Source organism: Lonchura striata, chromosome 4, assembly GCF_050655825.1.
Source record: "Lonchura striata isolate lonStrDom1 chromosome 4, ASM5065582v1, whole genome shotgun sequence".
NCBI lineage: Eukaryota > Metazoa > Chordata > Aves > Passeriformes > Estrildidae > Lonchura > Lonchura striata.
In genome coordinates this window covers 12561950-12581561 of record NC_140706.1, presented here as the reverse complement: position 1 = coordinate 12581561, position 19612 = coordinate 12561950, and the positions used below count along the sequence as shown (strand labels likewise).

Here is a 19612-nt window from a genome sequence, read left to right as displayed (position 1 = left end):
GTTTGGCTCACCTGAAATATCATACAAACAGCTCAAAGACCCACCACCTCCTGGTATTTTATAAAGTGCCAGGAAGAAAACTTTTTTTTTCCAAGAAAGACTGTTCAAAATATCAAGTCTGCAAGAGTTACTGTTCACAACAACTGTCTGCTTATATTCTTCTCTATTCAAATGGTTATCTTCTGTTCTCAAAAACTACATTTTATAAAAAACAGATTTTATCAGTGGATATTCCAGAGAACCAGTACTTAAACTCTCTCATTGAAAAAGGCATACTGAAAATGCCAGCCCCCTACCACCTACCCAAAGACAGGGAAAGTCCATAATTTCAGTGCTCATCTGACTTTAGCAGGGGTAGTTAATCCTCCTCACAACAGCTTGTATGGGCCTGTTTTGGATTTGTGCTGGAAACAGTGCTGATAGCACAAGGACGTTTTAGCTAGTGCTATGCAGAGCTTAGAGAGTGAATATCTCTTCTGCTCATCACCAGGGAAGAGGCTGGGTGAGCACAAGGAATTGGGAGGGGGGTAGCTGGGACAGACCCCAGCTGACCCAAGGGATATTCCATACCATAAGGCATCATGCTCAGCAATGAAAAGTCAGGGGGAGATTGATGGGGGGAGCAATGCCTCAGGACTAGCAGGGCATCAAGAGGGGGGTGGTAAACAATTGTATTGTGCATCACTTGTCCTTCTTTGGTTTTAATAACCTCTCTTTTTTATTTTCCTACCAATTGCATTATTATCATTACTATTATTACGATTATTTTATTTCCATTATCAAAGTGTTTTCATCTCAACCCACAAGTTTTTTCACTTTTACCCTTCCAATTCTCTCCCCATCCCACAGTGGGGTGGGGTGGGGTGGGGAAGAACTGAGCAAGTGGTTGTGTGAGGCTGAGCTGCCAGCTGGGGTTAAACCATGACAAGTACATAACACTTTTGGAAAGAATTTTGCCAAGCGACTGTGAATGCTGGAAAACTCTTAAAGCAGTCAGAACCATTTTTTCCTATTCATATATAAAAATAGCCATTTATTATAAATTATTTCCTTGGCTCACCAGACAATAACTCAGAATCTCCAGTTTGTCTATGTTTTATACTACTCAGTCCAGATTCAATTCCTGCTTTAATTACAGCATGACTCAGGTATATAAACTATGAATGTCCCGAGTTCCCACTTTAGAAAGTAAACAAGTTGATATATTCTTAGTCTATAAAACCAGGACAACAAAACCAATAAATTTCTAAAAAAACTGTTCATTAAAAAGTGCTAAGGCAGAGCTAAGGGTGTTACAATGTAACCTCTGTAATACAATGCACATTTACTTTTTAGCTTGTACTTGAACAATTTTGCACGTTCGAAGTTCTTCTAGCCCCCTGTATCATTTCAGAAAAAGGACAAAGGGAGAAACAGACACTTTTAAGCGAGGAAGAAGTGGGGGAAAGGCATTTTAAATACAGTGCACAACAAAAGAGTATGTACACAGCAGGTCTGAAGCTCTTCTCCACATGCAGAGCAACATGACCTTGGCGGGGAACCAAGGCACAGAACTATGCTGACATCTGTCCCCAGGACCTGCCTCAGACACTGTTACCCTCTCATTGGAGAACAGAGATGAATGCAAGTCCTCCATCTGGAATTTGCCAGAGCAGGCTCCCTGTTTTCTCCCCAGCCTCTCTACTGTCACTTGTAGTTGCAGCAGGACTTGTGACCTGGCAGTCAGAATAGTAGTAAGTTATTTTGCCACGTGCTGGCAGTTGCACCTCCTCACTATGATGATTTACTACACTGCCTGCTGACCTGCAGGGACCACCATCTTGTGAGCTCTTTTTAAGCTCATTCAGTTGCCTTCCTAAACATTAATACTGTTCAATTACAAGAAGCACAAGCTTACTAATGGAGGCAGGCAGTGTTCCCAGAGCACTGCATCTGTCACTGCTAAGGAGTGCAAAAATCAGCACCCTCACCAAGAAGTTCTACATTTCATTTCTTTTAAAACAGGAGAAGATGCATAATAAGTAGAAACAAATGTAACAGGCAAGGAAAATAAAACAGACTGAAAGCTGAAGCGCAGCTCCAGAAAAATAACTGTAGACATAAGGATTGTAAATGTTTTTACATATAGATATAAATATGTAAGTAAAAAAATTAGATATTAGAATAAGCTAATCTAAAAAAGATACACATGCAGTCTTAAGAAAAAACTCAATTACGGAGCTAGCCATTAAATTAGGCCTCATATCCTATAAAGGATTACTGAACATTCAGCTACAAAGTCTCTCCTTGTTCAGAATTTTGGAGGGTGTAAGAAATTCTGGTACAGAATAAATAACCTGCACTTCATGGAGACTTTGAAAATTTTAATTCTTTACACGTCAGAAGAAAATACAAACAATTCATAATTGTTGCAAGAGCAGTCCTGCACCTGAGGCTAAGGTTCCCTCAGCTGGGTATCAGAAGTCATGGAAGACCAGGCTGCCAAAAAAACACACAACCCCGGGTAGAGTGCCAAGCCACTGGGGACAGTGCTGTGGAGCCTTGCCCAGGTTTCATCAGAATCTGAGAGTTGCAGAAGCATCTCTAGCATGCTTCCATTCCAGCGTATGAGCAAATTCAGAAGGAAAAGAGTTTTGTTGGAACATCTCCCAACCAGCTTGATCTGTGAAGTGTAGGACACGTTACAGATTGCTGCAAAGCAGAGCACCTTGAGACAGATGGTGTCGAAGGCACCAGCAGCCCAGGGGAGGTTTGGGTGCCCTGTGGACACCTCAGCAGCACACCAGCACTGCCTCAAACACCCTGCTCCAGACCAGGGCTGGCTTGTCCTTAGCCAAAGCAGCAGTACCCAATCCCTGAATGCACAGATCACAGAGATGCACTTGCATGAATAGGCTGGAAAAATGAAACAAAAATAAATTACTAGAAAGGAGGCACAGATTAATATTGACAAGCAATTGGTTGTATTCTTCATGAGACAAGATTTCATACAAATGGCTGGTTCATGTGCAGTATTCACTCCCTGCTACAGCCCAGTCACAGGTTCAGGGACAGCCACTGGAGCCTGGGTGATCCCGCACTGGTCCTTGCTGCAGTGAAATCCTGAACAGAAATCTGGGCACACGCAGGCTCTGTGAAGTGGCTTAGACTTCTTAGGTATGCAGAAGGCTGTGTGTGACCAGGAGCCATTTATTATTTACCAGGGGCATGATGTCAGGCAGACTGCTCGCAATTTTCTTACCAAGTGACAAATGTCCAGGTAAACTAGGGACCAGAGTCCTCTTCTCCTTGTTTCAGGCTGGAGGAGAGACACTCTCTGCAGTGCCCTGGGGAAAGCAGTGAGGGAAGGGAGGAGTGACCTGAAACTCCTGAACTAATCCCAGCAGAGCTGGCCGGTATTTCTCTTTCCCAGCTGTAATCTCCATGAGGAAGAACACCCAGCTCCCAGAGGTACCCTCAGCCAGTCACTTACCCTCATGTGCTCTCACAATGCAAACAGCAACAGGCTCATCACTCAGCTCAGGAGGTGACAGCACTGTCAGCCTTTCTAGGGTGGCTGCCACTTTTCTGTTCAGCTGACAGGTGCCTCAGGCACTGCTGCCCTGCCTGCTGAGCTCAAGGGCTCCATACCAAGCCTTCAGTGCATTGCCTGGCACAAGAAGCTGCCAGCCCAGCTCTTCCTGCTGCAAGCTAAAATAAGCTGCTCAGGCCCTCTCCTTCCTCCAGGCTGCCAAGGATAGGCTGTAGGAACATGGCAAAACAGAGAGGGAGTATTACATTGAACAGTTCATGGGATGCCAAGATGCAAGGGGTAAAAAACCCTGCTCTTACTGACCAGGGAGATGCAGAAAGCACACTGTAAATCCATGCTCTGCAGTCACTGCAGGGTGTGGGAGCCAAGGTGTTTCTTCTCCACCCTACACTATTGCAATGATGCAACTGCATTGCTGCAATGCTGTTTGCCTCGAGTTCTGTGCCCAGCCATGACACAGCATGAGCTCAGCCACGATGTATATCTGCTGTGTCCCCTACAGCTCCATTTTACAGGCACTGGCACTTCTTGGCTCAGCCCGCTGCTGAGTATGATACAGCCATTCCTACTACTCCCAGCCCTTCACCTTCAAACCCTGCACACTGCTTCCCTGGGGATCTTTTCCTAATCACAGTCTAGCTTCTCCTGCTTAACCTGGCAGCAAAGCTGCAGAGCTTAGTCTGTGACATGACAGCAATTTTCATGGCAGCAGAAGGAGATGCCACAACCGCGGCTGTTCGCTGCAGGAGGAGGGGCTGCCTGCTCAGACTGGAGGCGGCGGCTGTCGCTCCCTCACAACTATTGTTTCCACTACAGCAAGAGCAACACGAAACATCTGGAAGCTGGTGACTGGCACACTTTGTACAAACTGCCTGTTTTGCTGGGGTTTGAGTCAGCTTGGCTCAGCTCTTGGAAGCGTGTCCACATTTTCATGCACACCAATGGCGAAAGGCCAGCAGAGAAGCAGCATCTGACCAACCTTCAGGACCACGAGCCTGAGCCCTGCCATGGTCCCCAGTCCTGCACGGGGCTCCATGCAAAAACAAATTAAACCAATTTCCCTTGGGCAGAAAATCACTTTGATGTAGATTATTCGAAATTGCAAACCAAATGCTAGAGCAAGAACAGTTGCAAAGAAATTTAAAATTAGCCTTTTCCAATTCACCCACTCCCCTCAGAGCTGGAAGTATCTAAAAATACACAACAAAATTCAAATAGCTTTTAGACATGCAGTTCTCAAATCTGCTTCTTGGGACTACTAAAACACAGTAACACAAAAAATAAAACTGCCATAAGATTTACCAAACATTATTTCAAATTGGTGCAGCGTGTCAAAATACAATGCAGCACAAGTTATAGAAACCACACACTTCTCTACACCATTGAAATCTATGCACTGCATCTGCAAGAACCTTTCGCAGAAAACCACACGTCTGTGACACAAGATAGAGTTTAAAAAAAACCAAAACATTATGTATTCTAGCCATACCAAAAGATTCCAAGGAAATCCAAGAGTAGTGTTTCCGTCAAATAGCAGCATCTGTCCAGACTGCAATTCCAATATATGCTATTACATTTTTGTTTTTCATCCACAAATGGAACATCTTCCTATCAGATCTTCATCTCTAAATCAAGTAAACCACATATTTTTTAACTATTTACAGTTTGCTTTAGCATTTATATACAATTAAGTTCATATAACTTATCCAGCCTAGAGGTCTAAGTGCTGTGCTGCTTAATTCTTGCTTTGGACCTCTACAATTGCTGCATTGCAGCTTTTGCCAACCAAAAAAAGTCTTTGCAACACTCAAACCCAGATGTTCCATGCCTAGAGAATGAAGAAATACTCAGCAGTGATTTCACTGTCTGTGTAATTGTAAGACTTACTAGAATGTAACATTGTCCATACATCTCCAGAGCAACAATGGCTGTTTTCTCTACAACCCAGATTAGTCAAGAGCCCTGAAGATGACTAAGGATTTTATGCTAAATAGCCTTTTGGAAACAGTTTAAATTCTAAATCCACCTGCACTTCAGTTCTCTGTTTATAAAGGCATGTAGTTTAAAAGACATCAGATCAAATGCAATAGACATAAAAAGGCATTATCGTGTTATCACACTGGCAGCCAAGACATTACTTTTTTAGTAGCATTTGAGAGGTAGAATTCTTTGTTACTAAGGTTTTAAAGAGTCCACCGAGAGATACAAAAGATACAGAATTCAGTTCAGAGGGAACATGCAAGAAACACAGGCTGATATTTGTGTTCTCCTTGATTATCTAAATCTCCACAAGAAGACTATTTGCACGGAAGACATTTCTCAAAGGCTGAAGACCCACTGGCAAATAGTGGAAGGATATACTCAGAGCTTCTCTGTGCTTCCATGTGTTCATTCTTGCAGACTTATTTCCCACATTGTACAAGAGATTTAGTTTTTCTGTGTGGGTGGATGTATTTGGTTGTCTTTTGTCAGAGCTCGTCAGATTCAGACCCAGCTGTGATACAATACAGTTAAATTATCTCATTTTTAGAAAAGTACTTACAAATAAGGAACATTTTAAAACTTAATAGCAGAAGAAGAAAGATATCCTTCCCAAGAGGAATGTTTGCTTAAAATCCTTTCATAAGGATCAAAGAGCTGTAAATGGGATTTCATGAAGTACTGTCTGCCTAGAAAAGATCTGTTTTTAATCAGCGGTATCCCTCCTTTTGAATTTCACATCTATATTACCCTGCATAGGAAGTGGCTTTTAGCTAGGGTGAACCCTGAATCAACTCTGGGAATTCCTTGTAAAACACTCCATCCTTGAGGCATCATTTCTGATAGGCCACTAATGGAGAATCCTGCTTTTAAGATTCTTTTCTTAACAGATGCACTCTACTATATGGCAATTAATTTAGGAAGGATTATGCTGATTGTAATAATGCTCTATCTTGGTCTGTAGCCAATGTATTCATTCATCTTTATTCATTTAAGAGATCTGATGTTCTTTTGTTTCCCCTTTTGAGACCTGGCTTCCTATTCAGCAGGCAGTTTCATTGCTTAATCACCCACTCTAAAGGGGCTACTCCTACAGCTACCAACTCCAGGGGGACTTCTTCACTGAAAATGCCATCTTTGCTTTGTTTTTAGAAGGGAAGCACAACAAACATCTTATTGATGACAATATTCATTGACATCAGCAGGGGTTTCATTTAAGTAGAGGCTGGAGGGATGAAACCATTGCATCGTATGTTGCTATACCCATCCCCTGGGTTATAGCAGGTTATGTCAATTAAAGGGGATCTCAAAATCCCAGCAAGCCATTCATAGGAAAGCTTAAACTTGGGAAGAAAATAACAGTCATTTACAGCATGGCTGACTTCTCTAGGCCACTGAACTGAAAATGTGTTTTATCTAAGTTCTAATCAGAAATCTGCATCAGGTTACTGGGACATAACTGACTTGGCACCAATCACAGTCAAAATCCAACTAAGATCATATGGAATCCCTTCTCTGACAGAGCAGGTGGATGCAAGGGAAACAGAATAGTAGAAAATGCCTTTAAGATTATGTTGGCAATGATAATTCATGATCAGCTAAGTGCAGTGGTTATCGTGTACTATTTGCACTCAGACACTTAGTGCTGTCATTTTGGGTCACATACCTACTTTTTCTACCAGTGAGAGCAAGTTGTGATGCTTGCTGCCTCACCTCACATGGTATCAGCCCTGATTTCCCTTCCATAGCCTCTTCACTCTGAGCACTGCCTACTCCTCTAGCCAGCCACCTGGATCCTAACAATTACACATAGGAGATTTTACACTGAATATAGACTTCACTGAAGTCAGCAGGAAAATTTATTATTCATTAACAATACACCTTAAAACTCATTAGGACACGTACTACAGATGAAAACTTTTGTCTTGTGACAAGCAAACATAATCCCAAAGTATCTCTGCTTCAGGGGAAAGATGACCATCTGCACACGCAGCAAGACTAGAGACCTGCAAATTATTTTGCTGCTCATCTCTGTTCCCTCTGTTCCCTCTTTCTCACACATAAAAAAGCATTTATCTCTCTCATAGATACCAAACCCAAGTTTATCTCAACTAACTCCCAAGTGCTTCACAAGCCAGCGGCCTCTGCTGGCTCCTCCAAATTAAAATGGAAGTTTCACACTTTTACCACTCAAAAATTCTTGATTCTGAAAGAAATTGCAATGAAGTAGACAACAGATCCTGATCTCTCATCACAAAAGTGGTTCATTGGCAGCAGTTGCTCTCAGCATTTGCAAGAAGATTCAGACAAGCACCCCACTGCATCAGGTGTCTTCCCAGACAGCCACTGTCCTTTTTCCAAACCTGCCCAGCTTCCAGCAAAGCACAGCTCAGTTCTCTGTAGTGGCACCAGCTATGATGCTGAAAACACTGACGGTCTGCTGAGGGCACTGACTGATGAACTTGCTGTGGCAGTTAAAGGAATCACTGCCCCAAACCCTTCCTTCTCTGCCAAAGGTTTCAGTCTCCATAGAAATGTCCCCAAAAGGACCTACTCTGAATGTAATTAAAGTCACCATATGGAACTGACATATGAAAAAGTAGCCACTTTTTCTCCTATAGAAAAAAGAAAGGAAAAGATGTGTCACAGAATCATGGAAATGGTTGTTGGAAGCAGCTGAAGCATTGCCAGAGCTGCCAGGCTGAAGTCCAGTCCACTACACAGTGAATTTACCTATGTTCACCAATAGATGAGTAAACTGAGAGGGGGCAAGTCTGTTAAACAGACTCACATGGGAATATGTAATTTTGAGGATTAAGCATATGTTCAAGAGTAAAAAGGCATCCAGAGTCCCAGACCTTGGTGTTTTAAAACAGGAAAAAAAGTGCAGTCTAAATCAGCCAAAATCTTGCACCAAGAGCAGAATAGAAACATGAGGCAGTTCCCATGCCCAGCACACAGCAGGCTTTTCAAACACTTCTGTCAAGTAACAGAGCAATCTGAGTGTAGCTTCACACACCATGTTAAACAAAGGTGAGTGGTAAAAAACATAATCAGGGGAGAGACAGAACAGATCCAAACCTAGACAAGGACTTTGGTCCACCATTCCATGTACTCACCATGTCCTGCATGTGTAGGATATATCCCCCCGGTGTCCAAAATTAATTGGCTGGCAGCTCTCACACTGCTGTTATCTCACACCAGAACACCACACATTATCCCAGCACTTTGTTCAGACCAAACAGAAAGTTTCCATCCTGAACCAGTGTGTCACATAGCAGAAAACCAGATGAATGGATTTTTTCTCTCTCAAAGTATTCTGGCATCTTCAACGAAGCCTACTTGCTCTTTACCGCTCTTCATACCTATTCTAAAGGTAACAAGTAAAATTATTTTCTGTGACCACTCCTCTGAATTTCTTCAGTCTCCCCATTTTTCCACTTTTTTTTTTTTCCTCATGTAGTGCCAGATCTTCTCCTTTCTTTTCTTGTTATGCTCAGTAGTGAGATCCTTCCTCTGTAACACCACATTTTTGTGCTCTGTGTCTCTCTGTGCCTTACAGTCTGTCAGCTCAGGATCAGCAGTGCATTTCCCCACTCATATACCAATCCTTGGACCATACCCAGGAGGATGATTCCCTTTTTTATCCCCCAAGGGATTCAGGCACCATTTTCCTCTCCCAAATGCCTCCTTGCATTTGCTTTGGTGACTATTCTGCCTTTGCTCAGTAGAATGGTGTTCACACCTCCTCTTCACTGAGCTCACACACATTATGTTTTAATGGGTGCAGTTGCTGCTGGAACAAACACGTCCTGTCACAGGCATTTAACATGCCACATGCCTTTTTCAAACCATGCTACCATTCTGAGTTCATCTAAGCTCAGGCCTTGCTTGAAAATTGCCAACTGCTACCAAAACACAGAAGCCAAAATAATTTGTAACAGGTATTTCCGTGTCATCATCTTCATTGATTCCCTGTAACATGCTGCACAAGAGTAGTATAATAGTGATGTTAAAAGCAATGGGCTGAGGGGTATATCCTGAAAAATCTGGTCTGCGTGAGAACATTCTGCACAACCCAAGCACAAAAGATTGCCACGTCCTGCAGAAAAACACCTTGGCAATGGATATGGTGGCTGTCCATACTACAAAGGCTGGGAAAAGTGCTCCTGGACTCTTGGCCACCCTTACCTTATGCACACCCTGCTCCATCTCCACTAACACTCCTGAACCAGCAGTTTGAAACCCACGTGCCAAGGACTTCAACACAGTGCAGAAGACTGAAATGCTTACACTTAATGGTTCAGTGCATTTCTATTATACATCCCCAGACTGGTCTGGTGTTTCAAATGCAGAGGTCCTTCCCCTCCCACAGTAGTTACACAAAAGGGCCCAGTTTCTCCAGTCTGACTCGCAACTGAATGGCACCTTACACTAGTGCTCCACTAACAGCAAGCCTGGATACTGCATGGGATGCATAACAGGCAGCAGAACAGCCACAAATGAGTTAAAATGCAAGAAGCATGAATTTTCACAAGCTGAAATGGAAAGGAAACAAAAAAAAAACCCATGCAGATCTGTGAATGAGAGCAGGGAGATGCCCCGTGCCAAAGAGAGCTGTGTGCAAGAGTGTCTTTACTATGAGCAGGGGTAGAAGGGAAAGCAGGAACAAAGCTGCTTTGGGTAAAAGAGGTGCAGGGGCTATCAGTCAGGCCCTACTGTCTGAAGGAGGCAGGAGGTGAGGCACAGTCAGGCTAAGGACAAGGACAAAATTATGGCCATGTGCACCAAGAGCAGTAACCCAGACAGGATACCACAGGGTTGTCTTCCCAAGAGTGGTATCTGCTTCCACATAAATCAGAGGTGAAACCATTCCCAGTTCCTGATGCTGCAGACCTGATCCCAGAGGGAAGTTTTGGCCAGGTACTGACTGCTAACTGCAGTGCCTGTGGCGGGATGCTGTTGCTGGGCGTTGTGTGCTCAGGACAGCTTGTGGCCCCATGCAAGTAACACAGACTTGTATTACTGGAAAATCCGCAGCAAAGTATCAGCACCCAGGACACCATCAGAAATTAGTTTCTCACTTCTCCAATGAACCCAGTAGCCACTGCAGCGCCAAAAAGCAGGAGTGTGAGTGGGGGAAATGTTAAGTACAGTAACAAGTGACATTTTTATCTTATTTGATCATCAGTGTTGTTGCATACTTCTACAGAGCTATCACATTTCCTTAGAGCCCAGAAGCCTTGAAGCTACAATGTATTTCCTTAGTGGCTGGATGAAACATCTGGTTTACCACACCAGAATGGGGCTTCAGAAGATACACACAGATAGACCCTGTGGGTTCTTGTGGGACAGGCAGTGTGTACAAGGTCTGACACAAAGTGCCTGATTTGCTTTTGCTGGAAGAGAAAGGCCAGAAGTGTAAAAAAACCTCAAAACAGTCCAGCCTTGATGCCTGCCAACTTCACTAATGTTAATTTATGCCTTTGATTTGGTCACAAAACTCAACAATAATGTTAATGAATATTTATTTATAGAAGCTTCAGCACATCCCATTTCAAAGAGAAAAGGCTGAGGTTTGGGCTTTCCTTTTCACAGCAATCCTCTCCAGACCACAGAGAAAACAATTATGAAAAGTGATGAAATTAAAAGGAACTGTTGATTCTAAGGCAAAGACTCCTAACTCTTCTAGTTTCTCATTCTACTCAAAACTGGAGAGCAAAGAACTAGCTATGGGTGTGACCCTGTTACACTCCAGATTCAAATGAAGACTGAGCCATGCACAAAGCACCTGACACCCACCCAGAGGGAAACCGGGGCTTCTCCCAACCCAGACATGCCCTGAGTAATTGTAAGTCACACAACGCACTGAGGAACGAGGCAAGAGGAGCCATCACCCCAAAATCCACTGCAGCACCCAGGCTCAGCCCTGGCCACCAGTCACTGCCGCCTGTTGATAGTGGAAACCTGCATAAATGCGGCACTTTGGTATCATGAAACTCAGCTTTTAGAAAGACGTTTTTTTCCCTCACGATCAAATATTTTTGACTGAAGGATGTTTTTATTGTACAGGGAGAAAACCGCGAGGAGCTTACAAGCTTTGTAAGACTGGCTCCACTAGTGCCGATGAGCACCGGGTTTGCTCAGGAAGGTGCCACACCCACCCGCTCCTTCAGCTACCGAAATTTGCCCTGCCACACCGCGCCAGCTTTCCAGGGAAAGCTCCACGAACCCAAGCAATCTTGTGCCACAGCTACAGTGACCCCATCATCCACCGATCCAGTCCCCCAGGAGGAAAGCAACAACCTGGAGACCAACACCTGTGCTGGGGGAAACCTCTGCCGTGTGAGCAAGCTCCGGGTGCGATTTCCCCCACCACACCCCTATCCGCCAGCTCTGCCCGTTCTTTATCTCAGCCCCTGTATAACAGATCGTGTGTATCAAGCGAAAGCATATACTGTATCAAAGAATCCAGTTCCTTTCTTTCTGGCATGGAAAGCACACCGTATTGTAGCTCTCTCTGCACGGGTACAAAAGCATCTAGCGGGAGACAGGCACCGATAGAAGAGGATGCTTATGATTAACTCTTTGACTTCTGATTCCCACTACGCCTGATGTATTAATAGCGCGCAGAGGTGTTGGTGCTGGCATCATGGCGCTCTTTGATTTTCCACGCTTCCCCCCACGCCCACGCTCGCCCACCTCCCATTTCTCCGCACCCTGTGCCTCCCCCCGGCCCACCGCCCCTGCCCCGCCGAGGCTGCGCTGCCCCTGCCCGCTGCGGGGGGCGGTGGCAGGGGCACGTTGTGCTGCGGTGGTCCCCTCCCTCTTTTGTTCTGCCTCGCCCGGCGGCCGAGCCTCCCCGGGCCCGGCTCCTCGGGAGGGCGGTACCCCGGCCCCAGCCCCGACAGCGCCGGGACGAGCCCCCCGCCGGCCCTCCCTCCCCTCCCCGCCCCGGGCTGGAGCGAGCACACAGCGCCGAGCCCCGGCTGGGCGCGGGCGAGCAAGGGGAGGCAGAATACAATAAAGAAATAAAATAAAAACGAATTAATGAAAATTTAAAATTAAATTAAATCAGTCCTCGCGCAGAGCTCCCAGCGGGAGGAGGACGGGCGGCGGCGCCCGCACCGCGGCTCCGGCGAGCGCCGGCCCCGCAGCCTGGGGCTGCCCGCGGCCCCGGGCGCTGCGCGGCCGCGGCGCTCCCGCCGCTCGCCTTCCCCGCCCGCGAACAAAGGAGCGCGGGCAGCGCTCGCTGCGCCCGGGGCCGCTTACCGTTATGTGGGGGATGCTCTTCTTGCCCTGGTAGGACATGTCGGCTCTCCCTAGCGCCGGGAGCACGCAACGAACCCGAGGAGCGAGCCGAGCCCAGCGGAACAACACCGGCGGCGCTGAGACGAATAATAATGCGAAGCCCGGTCGGGTGATGGGGCGGGGCGGGGGCGACCCGGCACAGCGGTGGAATGGGGGCGAAGTTCCGTCGCCCAGAGGAAGGGGAGACCGGCAAACCCGGCACCTTTTTTTTTCCGGCTGCAATCAAACAGGGACGCGGCTCCCGGGGGGGTCGGCGAGCGCTGCCTCTGCCGGCGGCAGCAGCGCCCTCCCGGCTGCAGGTCGGAGCAGGATTCGCTCAGCGCAACCCAGGAAGCGTTTCCTTCCCTCCTGTCCCCCACCCCTCCGCCTGGCCCCCCTTCACAGCCCATCAATCCAGCCGGAGCCTCCCTCCCTCCCGCACCGGCTCTGGGAAACGCCGCCCCGCCGGCTCCGCCGCCGCCCCGCTCGCACGCTGAGGTCACCGGCAGGATCCCATGCGTGGGTTGCCGCAGGGTGGGGACGGGGGATACAACCCTCGGCGGTGGGTTCTGCTGTGCTGCACATAGCAATGGCACTGCCTGCCCCGTCCCCACGGCATGAAGCCTGATGGCAGTGCTCTGCACTATCCCCATGGAACTGTCCCCACAGCAGTGACCCTGATCGCACTGCCCTGTGCTGTCCCCATACCACTAATCCTGATGGCATTGCCTTGCACTGCCCCTGATGGCCCTGCCTGCTCTGTCCCTGATGGCACTGACCCAGGTGGCACTGCCTTCTCTGACCCTATCAGAACTGTCATGCTCTGCCCTCCTCGTCACTGCCCCATTGTCACACACCTGCTCTGTCCTGTGCCAATGGAGCTCACGGAGGATAACACAACCAGGCCAGGCCAGGAAGATGCTATATCAGCAGCTGCTGGAGAGGTCCAAAGGCTAGTTGAAACCCTTCTGTCTTTTCTCTGTCCCACAGAATGCCTCCCTCCACCCATGGTGCTTGAGGGTAAAAGGCACTGCAAAGCTGTGCCCAAGTTAATTCCCTCAAGGACATGCACTCTGGAGCTCTTTGCACACCCACCCCTGTGATAAACACAGAGATAAAAGCCATTGAGCACCCAGGCCACATCCCCGACACATCTTCCCAGAAATCATTGTTTGAAACTTGTAAAAAACTCTGGATGTCACTGCACAGGGGTCACCTGTATCTGCTGCTTACAGTGCATCTCCCTAAGCCACTGGCCAAATTTTGTCTGCTTTACCTCTAACCTCATCCTCACCTCGCTTTGGTCAACTTTGCAAGCACAGTGGGATCCAGAGAAGCAGTGTGCGGTGTGTGCTCACTACCCTGAGTCCCAGGATGAACTAGGAAGCAGGGAAAATGGGGATGCAGCACCATGGATGTGCTAGAAGATGGTGTGTGCTGTGCCCTCCCTCTGCCCCAGGGTCCTGATCAAAAAAAACTCAGGAGTTCAGGTGAGCTAGAAAAGAGAAGACTGCACTGCAGCTGGCAGCCTCTGAAGGCAACCCTGGGGTCGTTGCAGAGCAGCAGCATCCCAGGCACAGTGTCCCACCAAGCCCTGCCTGCTCACTGCAGTGTCCCACCACAGCAGACACCCACTGGACTGCACAGGAGGCCATGGCACCTGCATGCAATCCCCAGGCCAGAGCAAGCCAGCACCCCATTCATGCCCAAATTGAAGAGGGGTGAGAAGAGTGGAAACTCTCAGTTCAGCCTGGGGAAAGAGTGTGGACAAGCCACAGAGGCTCCAGGCTGTGTACTCAGGAACAGGGTGTATCCATGCAGAAGCATCACTGCAAGGCCGCATTTCTTTCTAAGGGGAAATCAATGACAGCCCGGGATCCCATGAGAGCCATCCCCTCGGGTCTGCCTCCAGCCTGCATGCCACCGACAGGGCTAAGATGGAGATGCACAGCCGCCAGGGGCCGGCCAGCCCACCGGCTCACTTCCTCCTTGAGCCTACAATGAGTCCAGGCTGCAGAAAGGGGAGCCCAGGGCAGAGGTCTCGGCCGATCCTCCCGCCTCCCGCGCTCCCTGCCGGGGAGACAATGCAGGCGCAGAGGGAGCCGGGGGAGCAGGGCCAGAGACAGGGCGGGGGGTCGGGGCAGATCCTGGAGCTGTGCCTGGGACAGGCTCCGCGGAGTTTCCCCGGCGAGTTCGGGAGTGCAGCGGACCCGGCTTTGTTCCGGGGGGCGGCCGGGAGGCGCTGAGGGACCCGAGCTGCCCTCCAGCCCCCCGGCACGGGCAGGAAAGGAAACGAGAAAACTCATCGCCATCACTTACAAAGGAAAACGATTTCTGGGGTCGCCCCCTCCGGCCCCGCTAAGCTCTGCCAAGTGAGGTAGTTCGGGGCCAGCCGGGCTCTCCCCAGAGCACCAGCGTGCCTGGGAGGAGGGGGCCGCGCCTCCCCGACCTGCCGTGCCGAAACTCCCCCGCGAAGGCGGCCCCCTGCCCCTGCACCGGCGAGCGGGGCTCTGCGGCACGGCTCGGCCCGGCTCCGCTCGGTACAGCAATCTCGGCTCCGCTCGCCCAGCGAGCGGGGGCGGCGGCTCCCACCTCCCCAGCCCGGGCCCCGCTCACCTGTCCATTGTCCTGGCCCTGCAGCAGCTCCTTCCCCATGGGGTATTTGATCTCCACGCCCGGGGTCTTGTCCTCCCGGTCTCCCGGGGAGCTGATGACGGAGCCGGAGATCTCGCTGATGTCGCTGGCGGTCTCGCTGTAGTTGTCCCCTCCGTCCAGCATGTCGTGCCGGCTGCCGCTCCGCGGGGTCCGGGACCCCTTCTTCCCCACGCTGTAGGCATCGAAGTCGATGGTTTTGTTCTCATAGGCCCCCTCCACGGAGGCGAACATTCCCCCGTATTTCTGTCGCGGTGTCTGAGCTGTCGTGCCCGGCCTAGCTAGATACACAGGCAGGTCATCTTCTTTATTCCAGTTCCTCTTTCTCTCGGCCATTCTCGCTGTCCGTGTCTCTCTCTCTCTATCTCTCTCCCTGCCTCCCACTTCTCTGCACCTTCCACTACCGGGATAGGCTGTTGGTGAACATAAAAATGAATGGATGGATGCAGCAGTGGTGGAGCTGGGTTGGCTGGTGGGATCTTTCCGTTAGGGACCTGCAAACGTTAACCTCCTTCCCCCACCCACCCCCCCGGAAAAAAAAAAAAAAAGAAAAAAAGAAAAAAGAAAAATAAGGAGAAGGAAAGAAAGAGAGAGAGAGAAATAAATCCGAGCGGGATTTAAAAATAGCCGTGTTAGTAAAGAGCACGTGAAAATAAAGTACAAAGAGCGGAGCGGAGAGGGTGGCAGAGGCAGGTGATTGGAAAGCCCCTGACGAATGGGAAGAGCAGCAGCGATTCCCCGAGCAGGGACCGCAGTGCACTGCTCCCCCGGTATAGAATGATCCGGGGGGCGGGAAGCAGGGGGAGGAGGCAGGGAGGGAGCCCGCCGCATGCACACACGGCCGGTGCCAACGGGGTCCTGCCCTGCGGGCGGGAGGGCGCCGGTCACCCGCTGCTGCGTGGCTTCGGGGCTGGAATAAAAGGGAGGCGAAAAGAAAAAGAGAAAAAAAAAAAAAAGAGAAAAGCTCCGAACCTCCCCAGCCCCCCCGGGACGAGCCGGAGGGAGTTTCTCCCACTTTGCTCACTCACATTGCCCCCGCCCCCCTCCGCGGGAGAGGCTGCGGCGCTGCCCGGGCGGGGCGGGGGGCGCGGCCGCGGCAGCCCCCGGTACGGGCGGGGGATGGGCCAGCGTCGCTCGGGGTCGGTCTGCGGCCGCAGGGGGAGCGGCGGGGAGAAGAGCGAGGGGTGGCCGGAGTGTGGGAGGAAGCAGAAGCAGCCCCTGCCTCAGGGCAGGGGGGCCGGCGCTGCCCCTGCCGCAGCAGCCGCTGCCCGCGGGGGTGGAGGCGGCTCTGCTCCGCCCCGCCGCCCCCGGCCGCCGCTCCCGCTGCGGCGGCGCGGACCGGGCGCCCGACCCCTTCGCACGCCGCGGGGGCAGGGGCTGCGGGAGAGGGGCTGCGGGAGAGGGGCTGCAAGAGAAGGGCTGCGGGAGAGGGGCTGCAGGCGGGGGCTGCAGGCAGCAGTGCCGGCCCTGACACGGAAGTGATCGCGCCGAGCGCTGCCTGAGCCGCGGCCCCGCCGCCGGCACGGGGCGCGGGCTCCGCGGGCCTGGGCGCGCTGCCCACGGCCCCGAGTGTCCGCCGGGCCCCCAGGAGGGCGCGGAGCCGAGCGTGTCCCGCGGATCCCCCCGGCGCGGCCGGAGCGCGGCTCGCCCCCGGAGCTGTCCCTTCAGCACCCCGGGAGCCTCCCGGGCCCGCACGGGGCTCGTCTGACTTGGCCTCGGCAGAAGGAGACAAACCAGGGAGGGCTTGGCTTCACTGTGGGGGAAAGTTGCCAAAAGCAAGGGCAGGAGGAGTGGAGAGTCTGAGAGTGTGCTCCCCTCAGCTCTCTGCACAGCCTGCTTCAGAAAGTCCATCCTTACAGCCCTGCCTTACAATCCTCCTGAGATTTGGTGCCTGAGATCACCCACCAAATTCACAAGTCCTTGGACACTCCTCTCCTGCACCAGCAGACAATCTGAAATTGTCACAGGCTTTGACTGTGCCAGTAGTTACATAAGGGACATTTTCTGTTGCTCTGAAATAATATATTGTAACAAACTGGTCTGAGATTGATTATGTGACTAAGCAGTTTGAAGCAGTGGATCAATCACAAGGCCTGTTTATTGCTCATGTACAAAGTGATGCTTGAATACAAGCCAAACCACACTGCACTGTTGTCTTTGGTCCACAGGAGTACCTGATGGTCCCAGCATGAGAAAAATTGCAAGTTACTAATTGCAAAGCAGGAAAAGTGGGAGATCCCTGGGATTTCATCAGAAATTAGTCTAGATAACCATCTTTCTCATCAACAACTACCCATGGACCCAAACCATGTGAAAAAACAGTGATGTGACATACCTGAGTAATGCCAAAATACATCAAAGGAAAACATCTTTCTTTTCTGCACTTATGATCCAGTGGGACCTGCTGTCTTAAATGCTGTGTGTGCATTCAACACTATAGGTGCTGCTCACATGAGCAGAGTTAGTAAGATAGTCAAAATTTCACTTATTATTGGTTATCAGCACACTGATTTTAGTCAACTGCCATTTATGAGCATATATTGCCCAGGTTTCTACAGCTCACTTAATAAACCATATTTCCACATTAACACATTAATATCATAGAGCGGTTTCACTGGTGCATGTGGAAAAAAAAGAAGTATAGCTCATATTGCTTCATTGCTTCCTTAGTCTTCTCTTCTACGGGAAAATACTGGGATTTTTTTCCTGATGGTAACATTGAGGTTTATTGATCATGTTGGGGAAAAAAAAAGGTCAATTTTTTCTACACAGGACACCAAATAGTGTCAGTTAGTGAAATATATAGGTGGTACATGGATTGTGATGTGTAACTCGACTGTCTTTGCAAGTACTGGAAAAATATTCATTTTATTAGTTACTTCTTTGCAATCAAGAGATTAATTCCAGAATAAAAACTTCTGAAGGTCCCATAGTAGGTCTGATATGTTGCATAGTGCATACATCTGCTAAATGAAGAGCATTTTTATTTATCATCCATAAAGCTAAGAAAGATGGACTCTGTTTACACTTGGGATCTAGCTAGATAACACTGTTCAGGTTTCCAGAGCACTCATGTTTTTTTAAATAAAAAAAAAATAATGCTAATTTTTAAGTATTAAGTCAGGATATTCGTATTAATTCTGATACATAAGGAGATCACAAGACTCAGAGAACATGTCAGATCAGTGCTTTAGAAAATAGCATTAAACTTTCTAGTTGGAAACAAGCATAAACGAATATCAGAGTCTGTCTTTGCTTTTAAATGTTTTGGGTTTTCTTCATACCATAGGCCTTAGTTTGCTAAAAACTATTCTCAGTCACCAGATGCAGACTGTTCCTTTGTTAATTAAGAGTAATTTTAGGTGCTACGGAAGCAGACTCAAGTGCATCCTGATACCCTGGCATCCTGTGAGTTTGCCTAAAAGCAAGTATGCAGCTTTGGAGAAATATATTGCTTTGGTATATTCTCTTCCAGACAGTGCATCTCATCCTGTTTTGACATTGCTTGATGAAAAGAGGACTGAACTTTATTGAAAATGCACAGTCTTCCTATAGGACCTTTATTCCAAATAGACTAGATGAGTGATAGCAGCAAACCTAGAGACACGTTTGCTTCACACTACAAAACCTGCAACATCTTGCTGGATAAAAGCCCAACAAGAAGGGTGTCACATACCTTGGCTTTGTTTGTAGGTGAGCTCTTTCAACAGCATGAACATCATGAGCTAGAACAGAACGTCCCTGGTGCAGGGCCTTAGAGAGTGTGCAATGTGCATTTTGCACCTATTTTTTGCTATTGTGCATTTTACAACAGAATCATTGAACCAAAAAAGGCAGGAACGGTCCAAAGGGAATGAATGTGAGAGACACGAGTTCTCATTCTTCCAGAGGAGTGATTGGAGTTGCCAAGTCACTGAGTCAGTCTCCCTGTCTGTTCTGTGGGACTGCTGTATCTCCCCCCACAAAAGCCCATCCCATGGATTGGTGATTTGAACTGTCTCCTGACATACAGGAACTGTGAATCCAAAACACAGCTACAAGCTGGGGACAGCTCAGGTTACCCACTTCATGAGCAGTGATACAGCCCACAGTATTCTGCCAACTCACATTAATTCCACTAACTCGGCAGAAACTGAATGGCAGCTCCTCCACCAAAAA

General features: G+C 48.9%; 1 protein-coding gene across 2 annotated transcripts in view; it reads right to left on the bottom strand.

The window, feature by feature from the left end:
• CRMP1 (collapsin response mediator protein 1) overlaps positions 1-16498 on the bottom strand; it is a 49578-nt gene extending 33080 nt beyond the window's left edge. Inside the window, exon 1 of one of the 2 annotated variants that reach the window (XM_021550765.4) lies at positions 15419-16498. In XM_021550765.4, the coding sequence (XP_021406440.1) occupies positions 15419-15790 (372 nt within the window). In that variant the 5' untranslated portion in view covers positions 15791-16498. Of the gene's footprint in view, positions 1-12784; positions 13126-15418 lie in introns of those variants that run through there. The other variant, XM_021550766.4, reaches the window with a different exon arrangement.
• Positions 16499-19612: the final 3114 nt, after the last annotated feature.